At 42.7% G+C, this 17,585-nt stretch overlaps 1 protein-coding gene across 4 annotated transcripts in view; it reads left to right on the forward strand.

The window, feature by feature from the left end:
- The window catches only part of Adamtsl3 (ADAMTS-like 3), a 321,025-nt gene that overhangs the window by 241,505 nt on the left and 61,935 nt on the right, over nt 1-17,585 (forward strand). For all 4 annotated transcript variants that reach the window (NM_001107533.2, XM_087558105.1, XM_087558126.1 and 1 more), the window contains 2 exon segments: nt 9,470-9,662; nt 9,774-9,953. In NM_001107533.2, the coding sequence (NP_001101003.2) occupies nt 9,470-9,662; nt 9,774-9,953 (373 nt within the window).

Here is a 17,585-nt window from a genome sequence, read left to right on the forward strand (position 1 = left end):
TGCTTCAGTTCCTGCCTTGGCTTCCTTCAGTGATGGGCAGTAACCTGAAAGAAAGACCAAACAACCCCTCCTCCCCATCACTTTCGGTCAATGCCCATCACAGCAATGATGAAGCCCTCAGAGACATCTCTACTCCTAACTTGCCTTGGGACTCACACTGTGGAGTATGAAATGGCAGAATCTCCGAAGAACAGGTAAGGGTGCTTTGTTATAGGCTCCTTCACTGCAAGGTGACTGCAACCTGCTTCCTGGCCAGGCTCTTGTAAGAACCTAGGATTTTAGCCCTCTGTCCCTGGGCGTCACTGGCTGTAGATGGTTATAGCTCAGCACCATTGGTTTGTCACACATGTCTTTCCCAGTCTAGCCTCAGCTGTCCTTTGCCTGTGTCTCCCTTTATTATGTCAGCCACTCTTCTGCAATAAATTCGATGTCAAAAAACTTAGTGAGCGCATTCCATCACCTCTCTCCCTCTTCGCTGAAATCTTAATAATTATGCTGCTCACTTGCTAGGCTGCCATCACCCACTCAAGGCGGGTTTTGCGATGTCTAGGAGTCACAATGATGGAGGGAGGTTATTGTGTCCTTTCTCTGCCATGCCTCTTAAGGGAACATAAGTGTGTTTTATGAACATCCAGGAAATAAGTTGGAGGTGTACATCCTTTCTTCATATGTCTTGTCCTCAGAGGGGAGGCCATCTCAGATGTCTCACGCTTGGTAAAAGCTTACCTGCAGTGAGATGAAACAATGGTTTTGTCCATCTCTGCATTTCTGACCTTAGAAATCCTAGGAACTTCTTGGCAGCTCTCAGAGCCATCTGTCTGCTTTTGGATGGGACAGTGCAGTAAGGGCCCATGGATTCATGCTGCCAGGCAAAGTGAGGCCCAGAAGCAGTACAGGGAAGTCTCTTCCTATTGTCTCACACTCACATCTCAGTGACTGCATTCCTGGGTGAGCCACACTAGAATGCTCATCCCAGAACAGGCAAGAAAAGCGAAAGGGTAAGTTTGGTCTCACTGCCAACCAAACGCTTACTGTATTAGCTGCATCCAGAGCTTTCCATGAGTATCGAGCACAGTCAGTTCTTCGTGTCCAAGGGTTCAACGTTCAAAGCATTCGTGAACAAAAGTACTGTTTTAATGGCCCAGGAGTATAGCTTAGTATAGTAGGTTACGCAATGTCTATCTATATCTAACATCTATAAGGCCTTATGGCTGATCTCTAGCCCTGTGAAAGTTTGCATTATTTATCCCACACATTATCCAAGTGTGTTGGCTAATCTTGGTTGTCATTTAGACCTACCTGGGGAAGGGGAACATCAGTTAGGAAGTTGCCCCTATCATATTAGCCTGTGAGTATGTCCGTGGAGCATTTTCACAATTGTGGAGGGATTAGGAAGACACAATCTACTGTGGGTGACATTATCCTTAGGCAGGTGAGCTTCTTGTAGTGGGCAGCTTCAATAAAAAATAAGATAAAATAAAGTAAAATAAAAAAATAAAAAACATGTCAAATTCAAATCTCTAGGAAAGTTTTTAATAGGTATCTATAAAATATTCATAGAATTATAGAAAGAAATAGCTTCATTTCAATGTCTTTCTGCAATAACAAGCATTTTGCCAATACATATATACAAAATTAAAATATTTATATCTGCCTCTAAAATTGTTTCACTTCTCTCAGTTTCACCTGCAATTGACGCACTTCTCAAGGTTTGACATCCAGTCTATTGGTGGGCATTCCATGTTGGTATTCATTTACATTTTCCAGATTATTTTGATAGCAATTTCTTTTTCAAATATCTTCTTCTCATCTTAAACTAGTTTGTCTTATTATTGTCAAGTTATCTAAGTCAGGTAAATATCCTGACATGAGTCATGGGCCCAACATATTCCTGTTTTTCTCTGGATTTCTTGAAATCCTATTATACTTTCTTAATGGTATAACTTTTCGAATAAATACTTAACAATTAACAAAAGAAGTGGGCAGCTGATGCAGGTGGTCTTGAGTTTGGAAGCAAGCTAGTGAGTAAGCAGTCCTCCTCCACACTCTCTGCTTCAGTTCATGCTTCCGTTCCTGACCCGAGCTCCCGCTCTGGCCTCCCTCTATGAGGAACTAATAAGTATTAACTCAAAATAAACCCATTCCTTGCCAAGTTGCTATTGGCCATGGTGTTTATCATAGCAACAAAAAGCAAACCAAAGCACCAGACTCATTGTTTTTTGCCACTATTTCCCAAGTAATGCAATAGAGCAGCTCTTCACACGGTGTTCACGCTGTACCAAGCACTATGGGTAACCTTGAGGTGACTTAAAGTACCTCGGAGGGTGAGTAGGTATACAAAAGTAACACCATTTTATACAAGGGACTTGGGAAATCATGGATTTCAGTGTCTTCTAGGGAAGGAGGTTATCTTGGAATACTTGCTACAGGTACAAAGGATGACTTTATTTGGGGTAGTGTAGAGTGTGAATCCTATTGGAAAAAGCCAATTACTCTTAAGAATATGTCTTGGTACTAACTGGGCATACCTTAGGGAACCATGTGACTTTTCCAGGTTTTCTTCTTATTCTAATACTGAAATCTGAATCAAATATCTTGGAAAAGCAGGGATTTTCTCTGAGCCCACAGGGACATCATCACCCTTTTACTGTGTATAGACAAAACATATTATTCTTCATGAATACAGTTGAATGTGCTTCTGTATCTATAGCCATGAAGATAATTTCATCTCTGTAGCATTTTCCAGAAAGCTCGGAGCATAGTCCTGATTTCTACATGGTGCTTACCTGTATATCAGAACTCAGTAGAGGGGTCCTAAGGGTCTCACAATGCATACAGACATCTTCTATGGCTTTAGACATGCCAAGCGATGGGATGAATTTGTAACTACTGTCTTTGCTATATCATACATTTCTCTGCTACTTTAGTCAATAACTTCACATTTAGACCATTCACCATTTAGAGATATGGTAATGAGTATGTAACCTATAAATAACCTTGGTTTCTGAGTATGAGATCCGAATTATGGGTTCCTAGATTGTTGGTAACTTGCCCAAGAACACACAGTAAATAAATTGCATGATACAAAGTCAAACACAGGAATGGAGATTTCTCATTAAGTACTATTTAGTCCAAATTCTGCTTTTTCCAAACCACAAAAAGGAAGCGGCTTCCAGCAGAGTCAATCTCTTGGTTTCCAACCCTTGCTGCCTGCCATCACCTCTCTACATCAGCCAGCATACACTTTCTGTGGAAAGATGGCTATAAAAGAAATTGTCTAGATTTGTGTAGATTTCAAATGGTGACTAAGTGACTACAGAATGATGAACCATGAAATTCTCATAGCCATTAACTGAGACAAATCAAAAGAAGAAGAGAAGACAACCAAGACACGGGGGTGCTTTCTCTATTTATGTCACTTCATACTGCCATGAAACTAGTTTTCACCCCAGTTTTGTTCACTGCCTCCAGTTCAGGACACTGAAAGGGAAGATGTAGGTAAAGTAGACTAGGCACCAATAAACATGAGAAAAACTGAATGTTCCACAGCCTGAAGGCACATCCCACAGGATGCCTCAAAACATTGACAAACGTCTTCACTTTGTTCCTAAGAACTGGTATGTATGTTTGTAGGTATGTAGATTGTTGAGTGCAGATTCCCTGAGAGATCAGAAGATGGTGTCAGGTCCGCTAGAACTGGAGTTGCAGGTAGTTGTGTGCTGGACAATGTGGGCTTTAGGAACCAAGTCAGTGCTGGGAAGTGAACTCAGGTCCCCGGCAAAAGCAGAAGGGTTGAGAGTTCTCTCTTTCTAACCTGTAGGGTGACTGCAGTGTGACTTCCTCATATGGAGCCCGCTGGTTGACATTCTTTTACCTGGGCAATCTCGTCCACTTTCTCTACCTGGCATAGGCTTAGATTTCTGAGACTGCCTTAAGAAAGCACAGTAGACTAAGTGGCTGGAAGAACAGAAATTTATCATCTCTCAGATCTGGAGACATGAAGTTCAAAACCACAGAGTGAGCAGTGTTGGGTCCTTCTGAGGGCTGAGAAGGAGGATCATTTCCAGGCCTCTCTTCTTGCGCACAGCCTCCAGCAGTCTGTGGTTCACAAAGAACATTCTTCCTGTGGTTTCATATCTCCTTTCCTCAGCATGTCTGTGTCCAGACTTCTCCCTCCCGTAAGACACCACTCAGGTTGTCTTAGGCCTACTCTAATGACCACCCCTTAACTTAACCATCTGCAAAAACTATTTGCAAATAAATTCTCGGTTACAGATGCTAGAAATTATGTAATTTCAGCATCTTGGGGGGGGGTCACAGTGCAATTCAGTACCATAAAATTTTTTATGACCCTCACTCTAACCCTTGAATCACATCTTCTATGACGACTGCCCTACACACACACACACACACACACACACACACACACACACACACACACACACACACACATTTGCACTAACATACACACATTCACTGTGAGGAATTTGCTTTGGGGCTACCCTTTGTTACTCACTATGACCCATGCTAGCTCACCATCCCTCATGGGTTCTGAACTTTTGTTCATACTGAGTCTTTCTCTACCAGGACATCAGTTAATTCTCTCTTAAAAAGGAATCCCTGACTCATTTCTCATTGGTCACGTGAAGGTCAATAGAATGTGAATGGACAACTAACCTCAGACACTTCAGAAAAATGAACTGGCGATGGTCCCAAGGAAACTGGAAATGGCTGAGGGCGTAGGGGACAGAAGGTGGATCTTCATACCAGCATTTCTTCCTCTTATGGATTTGAATGAGAGAATCTCTAAAATGAAAACATTATTAGATTTGGGGATTAATGAAAGACTCTTGATTTCTAATATTCTTTTCTTTTCCCTCTGTGATGCTAGGGATGGAACCCAGAACCTCATAAATGCCAGGCAAGACTCTGACCCAAAACTACACCCCCAGCTCCATTCGATCTTTTGGGGGCTGATGGTTTCAGGTTGCATTTTGCTTTCACATCTTGATTCGTGGCCTCCTGTGAAGCTTTTTTTCTCCTCAGCTTAAAGTGTGATTAATTCCTTTAAAACCCTCATTCGATAAGTTAATAACATCCTAACTGGAAATTGCTAGCTATCAGAGTTTAGCAGCAGTGTCCATAACAGTATATGTTCTCTCCCATTGTGATCATGGGACTCAAGGAGCTACAGCTCAGAACCCCCTAATGCGTATGCACACACGCACACACACACACACACACACACACATGCACACACACACACCAACATACACACACATGCACACACACGTACACACACATGCACACACACGTACACACACACCAACATACACACACACCAACATACACACACACACCAACATACACACACACACCAACATACACACACACACAAACATGTTGTGCACACATGTGCAAACACATGCATGCTCAGTGTCAAAAGTATCAGACTGTCTCTCACTGGCCTAAAGAATCATTCAAATTCAGGAAATACTGGATGTGCTGGCAGTGAATCACATTCTCACCATGGTCAAATAATTCATTAAATTAAACCATCCCAAACTGGGCACTATGTGTGGGGTGACACAGTCAGATTTGGTAAAGAATGACAAACTCTTAACAGAATCATTCATGAGATAAAAGCAGAATGAGTTTAGTTTATGGTATCCTTCTTCATTAGACCACCAAACCTCAGAGGACTTGACAGCTAATCCGGAAAATGTTTTTTAATGCTGCTGAGGGACATTTGCTGGTTTGTTCCTGCATCTGTCCCCATGCCTCCTCCCTGCCTCACTGCCTTAGCCAGAGTTCTTACTTATCCTCAGTAACACATACCACGGAGCTGCCATGCTAGAAAGAATGGAGCAGACAATGTGCCTTGGCCACCAGCACGTTGGCCTGCCAAATTAAGAGTCTGTTTTTATTTTTTTATTTTTTAAAAAGGGAATGTTGTCCCTCATTTCAGAGTTTGACTTTAATAACCTTTTCAAAGATTGAGAGTTATGTTGGAGAGAACCCAGGGGAGGCAAATGTTCCATGCCAAAATAAAGGTAAGTTTACAAAAATGTTTTAGGTTCTAGAAACCAGTGGTGTAGGAATAACAGGAACAGGGGTTGCATAATATTTTCCATATAAATATTTACTGACTCCAAGGGCAATAGCAGTAAAATATCACCCCAGGGTGAAACTTACCACTGAGATTGGGGTGGACAGTCTGTGGACCTTTATTTACCCTAAGGCAAATGCACTTGATGTATTAGCCAGGGGTGGCCAGGGGAGCAGCTTCTTTGCTCCGTGGAGTTGCTTCCCCAGCCCTGTAACTGCTGCACCATTGCTATTTCTCAGAGTTTGCTTTTTCCAGGAGAGAGCTCGAAGTTTGTAGAAAAATGCAGGGTTACATAATGGTCTGAAGACAGCCTTCTCTTCTATCGAGAGTCAGCACCTCAGGAGAAGGAAGTAGAGAAGCAGCAGGCAAAAGTGATGTGGTTTTACACCAATTTGTCATTCATTTCTTGAATTAAAATATGCATGAGTGCACACACACACACACACACACACACACACACACACACACTGTTGCTCCTTTCTGAATAAAAGTGGTTCCCTGTCCTGTCTGTTGGGGCAATAATTGATTTTTCTAGTTGCATACTTTCGGAAGATAATCATGCTGAAGTCATTCCTAATAACGTTTACAAGTTTAGGCTGAACAGTTTTCATAGTGAAACATACACTTACTAAATAATTAGTTATGAGGTCATATTGCCAACAAAATACCGTGTGTGAGCATGCATGCGTGTGATCTGTAGACTTTTCTCGTGCCCAAGGCTACAGACACTCAGGCATGATTAACTTTCCGTTAAAATAATGTAGTAGCCTCACGATTTGCTCCAAATACAGACCACTGGTATGTCTGATATAAAAGGAGAGACCCAGTGGAAAGAGCTACACAAGCTTGCAAAGGAGCGGAGTATGGAGTGAGGAGAAGACAGACCCTGTGGTGACTCTTTGCAGACTTGAGGCTCCAGTGTAGCTCAGCCAATGAAAGCTCAGCTCCTATGGGACAAAGGAAGGAGGAATATGGGAAGGGAAGAGGGTAGAAGATGAAAACACACACACACACACAGAGAGAGAGAGAGAGAGAGAGAGAGAGAGAGAGAGAGAGAGAGAGAGAGAGAGAGAGAGAGACCCCTACTTCCTTCAAAATGCACCCAAAGGTTGAAATTCCACAGAACAAGAGGCAAGATGATACTAGCAAAAGTAATCAACAGACTCAACATTTGGAAGAAGTATTTACTATTTACTCCAGGTGAAATTAAGATATAAGAGTTAGCTGGAAAAGCTGAGGTTATTAGCATCTTTGAAGATAGAAGTTAATTGGCATTACCCATGTAAATAACTAGAAATCATGAAGCAGAAATAGGCACAAATGGCTGGAGAAGAGTTGGATGTTACAAAGAAACAATTAGGAAAACAGAAACAAAAAGTCAATGCAGATAGAGACTAAGTTACGGAAGGAGTGTTGATGCCGAGCCTTACGTCCTGCCCACCGTGCATGCGCAGAACCGCGTCTCATGCTCCTGCTTCCACACTGTTCCCTCTCAGCACCAGCCCCGAAGCAGTGGTGCCAAGACCCATGAGCTCAAATCACTGAAACTGTGGGTCAGAATAAACCCTAAAGACTATGCTCCTGAAGTCTCAAATGGGAGTGAGGATGGTGGCAAAAGAAAAAGAGGACAGGGTACTGGAGTCCCACTACCCCTCCAAAACTCCTGACCCTGTGACCCCGTCTCTAAAGGTTCCACAACCTGTCAATGGTGCCAAGCTGGGGAGCAAACCTACAACACATGGACGTTCCGACCTGCTTCTTGATCTGCTTCTATGCTTGAATTATTAGCTCTCCACTAACAAACTTCCTTTTATAAATAAATTTTTGTTATGTCACGGGTACTATTATTTCACTTTTCATCTCCCACCCAAAAAAGCAAAATCTTATTATAGAAAATTAGAAATGAGAAAATTAAAAATTACATTTAAGACTTTTTTGAGTGAACTTGTTTTCCTGGTAACAAACGCCTATATGATGAATGAATATAATAAAAGTCAGGGGGGTTGGGGATTTGGCTCAGAGGTAGAGCGCTTGCCTAGCAAGTGCAAGGCCCTGGGTTCGGTCCCCAGCTCCGAAAAAAAAAAAGTCAGGAAAGAAAAAACCGAAAACAAAGCAGAAATGCTGTTACTCGGAGCTCCATGGCTGTGCGCTTCTCTGACAGATGAGAGGTTTTTTGGTTCACTGCAATGACTCACACATGCACCGTGCACATGTATGTCCACTTCAGCAGTCAGTGGCCACCAACGGTGCTGCATCTCATGGTGAGAAGGCTCACCCCTCGGTGCATAAAACTTTATGGTCTTATTTCACTTCATGAAATTCATTATTTTTTCTGTTTTGCATTGCAAAAAAACACCCTAGAGGAGCATCGTTTTACGGTATGTTTTGAGAATTTTAAAATTTCCCACTCTTGAAGTATCTCTGTGGTAACTAGTTAAGAATCCATGCTCCCTAGAAGCCAAATATTCACAAGTGAAATAACCGTAACGTCCAACATCTCTCTAATAAGATGGGGCAAAGACTTTTATAAATGCTATTTTCCAGCACTTCAGGAAATGGGGCGTGTAAGTTTGGGGGGGGCTGCAGGGATATTCACTGAAGTAACTTGGAAATATGAATCAGATGCTGCTGATGCGGTTTTCCGTTTTTTCCAGCTGTTGCCCTTGGAAACTTGATTTTTCTTATTATATATGTGCTGTAAATCCTGTCCTAACATAGAGGCATTTGCTCAAGGATATTACAAATAATGAACCCAAGGGCCCTGAAGACTTCCTGAAATGTGTTTGTAAGCATTTAAAAAACATCTCTTTTGGTGCCCCTGTAAGTCATCTTTGCCTTGGGACTCAAAACCAAGTCAAGGTTTGAGTTCTGATGGATGGTGTCAGGGCCGGGTGGGGAAAGCAGTCTACTACCTGTCACGTAGAGTCTTGCCAAACAAGTGAGATCTTCAACCACTTCCCTGGCATGTCTTCCCTTTAAATGTGAGGTTTCTGTGTTTGAATCACATATATTCATGGAGACACCCCAGTTTGGAACCTCTACACAGTAATGAGGTCTAGAGCAGTGGTTTTCAGTCTTCCTGATGCTGCGATCCTTTAATGAAGTTTCTCGTGGTGTGGTGACACCCCCAACACAACAAGTTGCTGCTACTTCACAACTGTAATCTTGGCATGATTATGAATCGTACATGTATATATCTATGTGATCCCAAGGGGGTCGTGACCCACAGGTTGAGAACCCCTGGTGGAGGGTCCAGTGAGTAGCTTGAAATCATCTGTGCTTGTTGTGTTTTGCTTTGTTGGGAGGTTCAAATTTCCTCAGTTGCTTTTGCTGTTTTCCCCATTTGGCTTTTTAATACAGATGGCACATGGGCTCTTGGGGGGCCTGTTCAGCCACCTGTGGTGTTGGAATCCAGACGAGAGATGTATACTGCGTACATCCCGAGGAATCCCCAGCCCCGCCGGAGGAATGCAGAGATGAGAAGCCTCATGCCCTACGAGCATGCAATCAGTTTGATTGCCCTCCCAGCTGGCATATCGAAGAGTGGCAGCAGGTACGGCAGGCAGCCTGGCAAACCATGGCGCGTTCTACCTAAGACAGTCGAGGTGGCCCTGCTTCGAATGAACAGAAAGTAAGCCTCCTGCTTCACTGTCTTTTCCCGTAGTGTCCCAGGACATGTGGTGGGGGAACTCAGAACCGGAGAGTCACCTGCCGACAGCTGTTAACTGATGGCAGCTTTCTGAATTTGTCCGATGAACTGTGCCAAGGACCCAAGGCATCGTCTCATAAGTCCTGTGCCAGGACAGACTGCCCCCCACAGCTGGCTGCTGGAGACTGGTCGAAGGTAAGAGCCCCCACAGCATTTCCTGCTCTTCTCCTTCTCTGTTTCAGCTGCTAAATATCTCTTGAAGAGGTCAGACCAGCACTAGTGAGAAACGGGCCTGAAGCGAGGCCTGGTCACTCAGAAGCTGTTTGTGAGCCTGGAGAGTGCATGACAGATATTCTCACGCTCCCTCGTTCTTTCTCAATAACTCCCCCCAACTGTGCGTGTGTCTTTGTGTGTGTTTATATTTCTCTCACAGACACATGTAGACGCACACAATCTTATGGTAAAAAAATCATTAGCTCAAACTTAAAATAGATTTGCCCTCAAGAAATTTCAATATCTGAATTCTTTTATTATTTGAAAAATTGTCAACAATTTAAGAGCAATTAAAAGGTATATGGGGTGTGTGTGTGTGTGTGTGTGTGTGTGTGTGTGTGTGTGTGTGTGTGTGTGGTGCAGGTGTGTATGAAGCCAGAGATGTTGTATACCTCTGGATTGGAGTTTCAGGAATCAGTGAGCTACCTAACATGGACACTGGGAATGGAACCTGCACCCTTAACAAGAACATCATGCACTCTTTTTTTGTAATTTTATTTTTCTTGAAAGTTTTATGAATTACATTTCAAATGTTATCCCATTTCCCCCTCTCCTATACCCACTCCCCTCCATCTGCTTCTATGAGGATGCTCCCACTCCCACCCACCCACTCCAAACTCAATGCCCTGGCATTGCCCTACATTGAGGAAAGGAACCTTCACAGGACCAAGGGCTTCTCCTCATACTGATGCCAGACAATGCCATCCTCTACTACTTATGTGGCTGGAGCCATGGGTCGCTCCATGTGTACTCTTTGGTTGGTGGTTCAGTCCCCTGGAAGCTCTGGCAGAGTTTGGTTGGTTGATATTGTTGTTCTTCCTATGGTGTTGCAAACCCTTTCAGCTCCTTCAGTCTTTTCTCTAACTCCTCCACTGGGGTCTCCTTGTTCAGTCCAATGGTTAGTTGCAAGCATCCTCATTTGTATCAGTAAGGCTCTGGCAGAGCCTCTCAGGAAACATCCGTATCTGGCTCCTGTCAGCAAGCACTTCCTGGCATCAGCAATAGTGACTGGGTTTGGTGGTAGCATATGGAATGGATCCCCAGGTGGGGCAGTCTCTGGATGACCTTTTCTTCAGTCCCTGCTCCACTCTTTGTCCCTGTGTTTCCTCCTGTGAGTATTTTGTTTTCCTTCTAAGAAGGAATGAAACATATACATTTTGGTGTTCCTTCTTCTTGGGCTTCACGTGATCTGTGAATTTTTTGTGCTCTTAACCACTCAGCAATATCTCATCCTGCCCCAGAATTCTTGATTCCTTATTACAAAGACTAAAAACTTGGTTGGGTTTCTCCTTTGCATTTTTAATCTTTACCTACTATAATTGGTATTTGGTAGAGCCAAGGAAATACATGATATCTGGATTCAGATCATTCTATCTGTATTATTCTATGGATATATTGGACTTGACCCATGTCTATTTATACTGTGAAAAGTATTAGCTTATAATTGTTCATTCTAAATTGAATAGTTGCATTTCCATAGCCTTACATGTTTGGTCACTCAAACAACAGACATTTATGAATGCTGTTGTATTGATAACTGGAAGCACCAAGAATGAGAGACAACCAAGAACACAGACTTAAGGGAACTTGCTTTCAGAAGGTATATAGATGAAATACTGCTCATAGTCATATAGGAGGGTCCAATCTAGTTACCATATGTACATAATTACAGTAAATGGAGAAACTTCTATTCCTGCTTCAGTCCTGGGAAAGGATATAGAAGATGTGGCTTTCATATTGAGTTTGAGGAAATGAGGGTAACTCTGTGGAAATGAGAACAAAGCGTATTCTAGGTAGTGTGTGACACTTTCAAGATTATAAGTCTCATGGGGCTTGAGAACAGGATGCATTAACAAAGTGATGGGATGTGAGATGGAAAGCCCAGGCTGTAACCATTAGGAAAGGATTTAGATTATTCATATATATCCCTATGGTTCTCAAAAGTTTGGCAGAAGTATTTGAATATTCAGAAGCTAAGATATGGTGTGACAGCCTGGATCATGTGTTAGAACAAGAAGACATGGGAGACAGAGAAGCCATAAAAGCTAGAGTTTGAATTTGGATGACTGAGAGATAGGGAAGCTGTTGGCATAGAGAAGAGTAGCTAGTGTTTTTCTCATTAATAAGAAATGATTTGCTTCTGTATGAATAGATAACCCTGTGTACACCTCTAATACACTTATAACTAGGGTAACTAGAACACCACAATAATGTACAGTGAAATATGAAGTGACAGTTTTAGACTGGGAGGAGTTAATGGGAAGAGTTGGGTGTGCATGTGATTAAAATACATTGAGTGAAATTCTCAACAAATTAATGAAAATATTTTAAGTACAGTTTCCTGAGCAAGTCTAGGGAAGTGTAAGTGACACATTTAATCATTAACTTGACAGTGAATGAGCAAAAGAGAGAGAAGTTCTGTATTTATGTCCTAGAGGAGCTAACACACAGTGTGGCACTGACCTTAAAGTTAGCTAGAGGAAGAGAAGACGCAGAAGGTGATGTAAAAGTGAGGGAAAACAGGTTTCATTTTGAAACTCAGACAGCTTGAGGGTCCTTAGAGATCTTGAAACAATGGCAGTCTAGTGGGTATTTTTGTCAAAGTTGTGAATGTAGGAATCATCAACCTGTAAGTGGAAGTTTCAGTCATTGATGGCAGATACCAAAGCATCTAAAGGTAGACTTTTGACAGTTCCTTTAAAGTAATTAATAGGGTGCTAAAGAAGGAAGCTTATGGTAGCAGCACTGGTCTTTAATGCCCTCTAATCCCTCATTTACAAAAGGAACATGAAATAAAAATAAAGCAATTAGATTTTCAAAAGGAAAGGGACAGAGGTAATTTTCACATAGGCAACATAAGGGGCAAAGGCCAAACCAAACTAAATAGCAGAAATTACAAATCCAGCCACCAGGTGCTGAAAAGAAGATGTAGGACCAGAAGCCACTGAACATGGAAACCACAACACATACCCAGACAAAGAAATGATCCTATTCTGAATAGAACCCTGAGTAAAGTGAGACCAGTGAACCCAACAGAACTGTGTGAATGAAGAATAACCACATAGACCTCCCACCAACCTTCAGAAAATGTGCAGAAACGCACATCTGGAGGGAGGATGACATGGGATGAAGGAAAAGCCAATGTTCGTTTCCTTGGGAGCATCCAGAGAAAACAGTCTCAAAATTGCAGCTAAATTGTGGTCTACATTTCAACACTGGAGAGTAGAAGTCCTCACCATGAAGATAATAAATACTCTGAAATAGTCTACTGCCTTACACTTCTATTCTCTAGAAGCATAGCAGGCTAACTATTGATGTATATGGGAGCATCAGCAGACTGCAAGGATCACTACAGGGCAATAATAGTATCAGCACACCAGCATAATAAAATGTTGTTCTTGAATCACATGAAAATATAATTCAATAATACAAAATGAGATGAAAGGAACTGAGAAAACTATAGAACTAAATGAAAATATAAAATCTAATGAAGGAGATAAATAGAAATAGAGTAGTGTAAAAACATAGCAAACAGGCTTCAGGAAATAATTAGAAAACTATAGCTGAGTTTCTTTCAAATTTTATACTTAACTAGAAAGAACTTGGGAATGGTTAGACATAAATAATGTAATTTAAAATATGAGCGAGCTCTCTGCTCCCAAACCCCGTGGGAGAGAGACCTCACCGCCTGATCAGGTGGGCACTCCTGAGGCTGCAGAGCGGAGGAGACCACCAACACTGCCCACCCCTGCCCACATCCCTGGCCCAAGAGGCAACTGTATAAGGCCTCTGGGTTCCCGTAGGGGAGGGCCCGGGAGCGGCAGGACCCCTGCGCCTGAGACACTGCCGGAACCTGAAGGAAACAGACCGGATAAACAGTTCTCTGCACCCAAATCCCGTGGGAGGGAGAGCTGAACCTTCAGAGAGGCGGACACGCCTGGGAAACCAGAAGAGACTGCACTCTGTGCACATCCAGGCGCCAGAGGAAAACACCAAACGCCATCTGGAACCCTGGTGCACGGAGGCTCCTGGAAAGAGCGGCGCAGATCTTCCCGGTTGCTGCCACAGCGGAGAGGACTTAGGCAGTACCCCACGAGCAAACTTGAGCCTTGGAACTGCAGGTAGGACCAACTTTTCCCCTGCAAGAAACCTGCCTGGTGAACTCAGGACACACAGATGCAAAATTCCTCTAAGGCCGGGCACTTCCTGTGTTTACCGGAAGTCCCACACCAGCGGATCCCGGACCGCAGCAGCTCTCTGCTCCCAAACCCCGTGGGAGAGAGACCTCACCGCCTGATCAGGTGGGCACTCCTGAGGCTGCAGAGCGGAGGAGACCACCAACACTGCCCACCCCTGCCCACATCCCTGGCCCAAGAGGCAACTGTATAAGGCCTCTGGGTTCCCATAGGGGAGGGCCCGGGAGCGGCAGGACCCCTGCGTCTGAGACACTGCCGGAACCTGAAGGAAACAGACCGGATAAACAGTTCTCTGCACCCAAATCCCGTGGGAGGGAGAGCTGAACCTTCAGACAGGCGGACACGCCTGGGAAACCAGAAGAGACTGCACTCTGTGCACATCCAGGAGCCAGAGGAAAACACCAAATGTCATCTGAAACCCTGGTGCACGGAGGCTCCCGGAAGGAGCGGCACAGATTTTCCTGGTTGCTGCCACAGCGGAGAGGACTTAGGCAGTACCCCACGAGCAAACTTGAGCCTTGGAACCACAGGTAGGACCAACTTTTCCCCTGCAAGAAACCTGCCTGGTGAACTCAAGACACAGGCCCACAGGAACAGCTGAAGACCTGTAGAGAGGAAAAACTACACGCCCGAAAGCAGAACACTCTGTCCCCATAATTGGCTGAAAGAAAACAGGAAAACAGGTCTACAGCACTCCTGACACACAGGTTATAGGACAGTCTAGCCACTGTCAGAAATAGCAGAACAAAGTAACACTAGAGATAATCTGATGGCGAGAGGCAAGCACAGGAACCCAAGCAACAGAAACCAAAACTACATGGCATCATCGGAGCCCAATTCTCCCACCAAAGCAAACACGGAATATCCAAACACACCAGAAAAGCAAGACCTAGTTTCAAAATCATATTTGATCATGATGCTGGAGGACTTCAAGAAAGACATAAAGAACTCCCTTAGAGAACAAGTAGAAGCCTACAGAGAGGAATCGCAAAAATCCCTGAAAGAATTCCAGGAAAACACAATCAAACAGTTGAAGGAATTAAAAATGGAAATAGAGGCAATCAAGAAGGAACACATGGAAACAACCCTGGACATAGAAAATCAAAAGAAAAGACAAGGAGCTGTAGATACAAGTTTCACCAACAGAATTCAAGAGATGGAAGAGAGAATCTCGGGAGCAGAAGATTCCATAGAAATCATTGACTCAACTGTCAAAGATAATGTAAAGCAGAAAAAGCTACTGGTCCAAAACATACAGGAAATCCAGGACTCAATGAGAAGATCAAACCTAAGGATAATAGGTATAGAAGAGAGTGAAGACTCCCAGCTCAAAGGACCAGTAAATATCTTCAACAAAATCATAGAAGAAAACTTCCCTAACCTAAAAAAAGAGATACCCATAGGCATACAAGAAGCCTACAGAACTCCAAGTAGATTGGACCAGAAAAGAAACACCTCCCGTCACATAATTGTCAAAACACCAAACGCACAAAATAAAGAAAGAATATTAAAAGCAGTAAGGGAAAAAGGTCAAGTAACATATAAAGGCAGACCTATCAGAATCACACCAGACTTTTCGCCAGAAACTATGAAGGCCAGAAGATCCTGGACAGATGTCATACAGACCCTAAGAGAACACAAATGCCAGCCCAGGTTACTGTATCCTGCAAAACTCTCAATTAACATAGATGGAGAAACCAAGATATTCCATGACAAAACCAAATTTACACAATATCTTTCTACAAGTCCAGCACTACAAAGGATAATAAAGGGTAAAGCCCAACATAAGGAGGCAAGCTATACCCTAGAAGCAAGAAACTAATCATCTTGGCAACAAAACAGAGAGAATGAAAGCACACAAACATAACCTCACTTCCAAATATGAATATAAGGGGAAGCAATAATCACTATTCCTTAATATCTCTCAATATCAATGGCCTCAACTCCCCAATAAAAAGACATAGATTAACAAACTGGATACGCAACGAGGACCCTGCATTCTGCTGCCTACAGGAAACACACCTCAGAGACAAAGACAGACATTACCTCAGAGTGAAAGGCTGGAAAACAATTTTCCAAGCAAATGGTCAGAAGAAGCAAGCTGGAGTAGCCATTCTAATATCAAATAAAATCAATTTTCAACTAAAAGTCATCAAAAAAGATAAGGAAGGACACTTCATATTCATCAAAGGAAAAATCCACCAAGATGAACTCTCAATCCTAAATATCTATGCCCCAAATACAAGGGCACCTACATATGTAAAAGAAACCTTACTAAAGCTCAAAACACACATTGCACCTCACACAATAATAGTGGGAGATTTCAACACCCCACTCTCATCAATGGACAGATCATGGAAACAGAAATTAAACAGAGATGTAGACAGACTAAGAGAAGTCATGAGCCAAATGGACTTAACGGATATTTATAGAACATTCTATCCTAAAGCAAAAGGATATACCTTCTTCTCAGCTCCTCATGGTACTTTCTCCAAAATTGACCATATAATTGGTCAAAAAACGGGCCTCAACAGGTACAGAAAGATAGAAATAATCCCATGCGTGCTATCGGACCACCACGGCCTAAAACTGGTCTTCAATAACAATAAGGGAAGAATGCCCACATATACGTGGAAATTGAACAATGTTCTACTCAATGATAACCTGGTCAAGGAAGAAATAAAGAAAGAAATTAAAAACTTTTTAGAATTTAATGAAAATGAAGGTACAACATACCCAAACTTATGGGACACAATGAAAGCTGTGCTAAGAGGAAAACTCATAGCGCTGAGTGCCTGCAGAAAGAAACAGGAAAGAGCATATGTCAGCAGCTTGACAGCACACCTAAAAGCTCTAGAACAAAAAGAAGCAAATACACCCAGGAGGAGTAGAAGGCAGTAAATAATCAAACTCAGAGCTGAAATCAACCAAGTAGAAACAAAAAGGACCATAGAAAGAATCAACAGAACCAAAAGTTGGTTCTTTGAGAAAATCAACAAGATAGATAAACCCTTAGCCAGACTAACGAGAGGACACAGAGAGTGCGTCCAAATTAACAAAATCAGAAATGAAAAGGGAGACATAACTACAGATTCAGAGGAAATTCAAAAAATCATCAGATCTTACTATAAAAACCTATATTCAACAAAACTTGAAAATCTTCAGGAAATGGACAATTTCCTAGACAGATACCAGGTATCGAAGTTAAATCAGGAACAGATAAACCAGTTAAACAACCCCATAACTCCTAAGGAAATAGAAGCAGTCATTAAAGGTCTCCCAACCAAAAAGAGCCCAGGTCCAGACGGGTTTAGTGCAGAATTCTATCAAACCTTCATAGAAGACCTTATACCAATAT

Source organism: Rattus norvegicus, chromosome 1 (assembly GCF_021556685.1).
Source record: "Rattus norvegicus strain SHRSP/BbbUtx chromosome 1, alternate assembly SHRSP_T2T, whole genome shotgun sequence".
Taxonomy (NCBI): domain Eukaryota; kingdom Metazoa; phylum Chordata; class Mammalia; order Rodentia; family Muridae; genus Rattus; species Rattus norvegicus.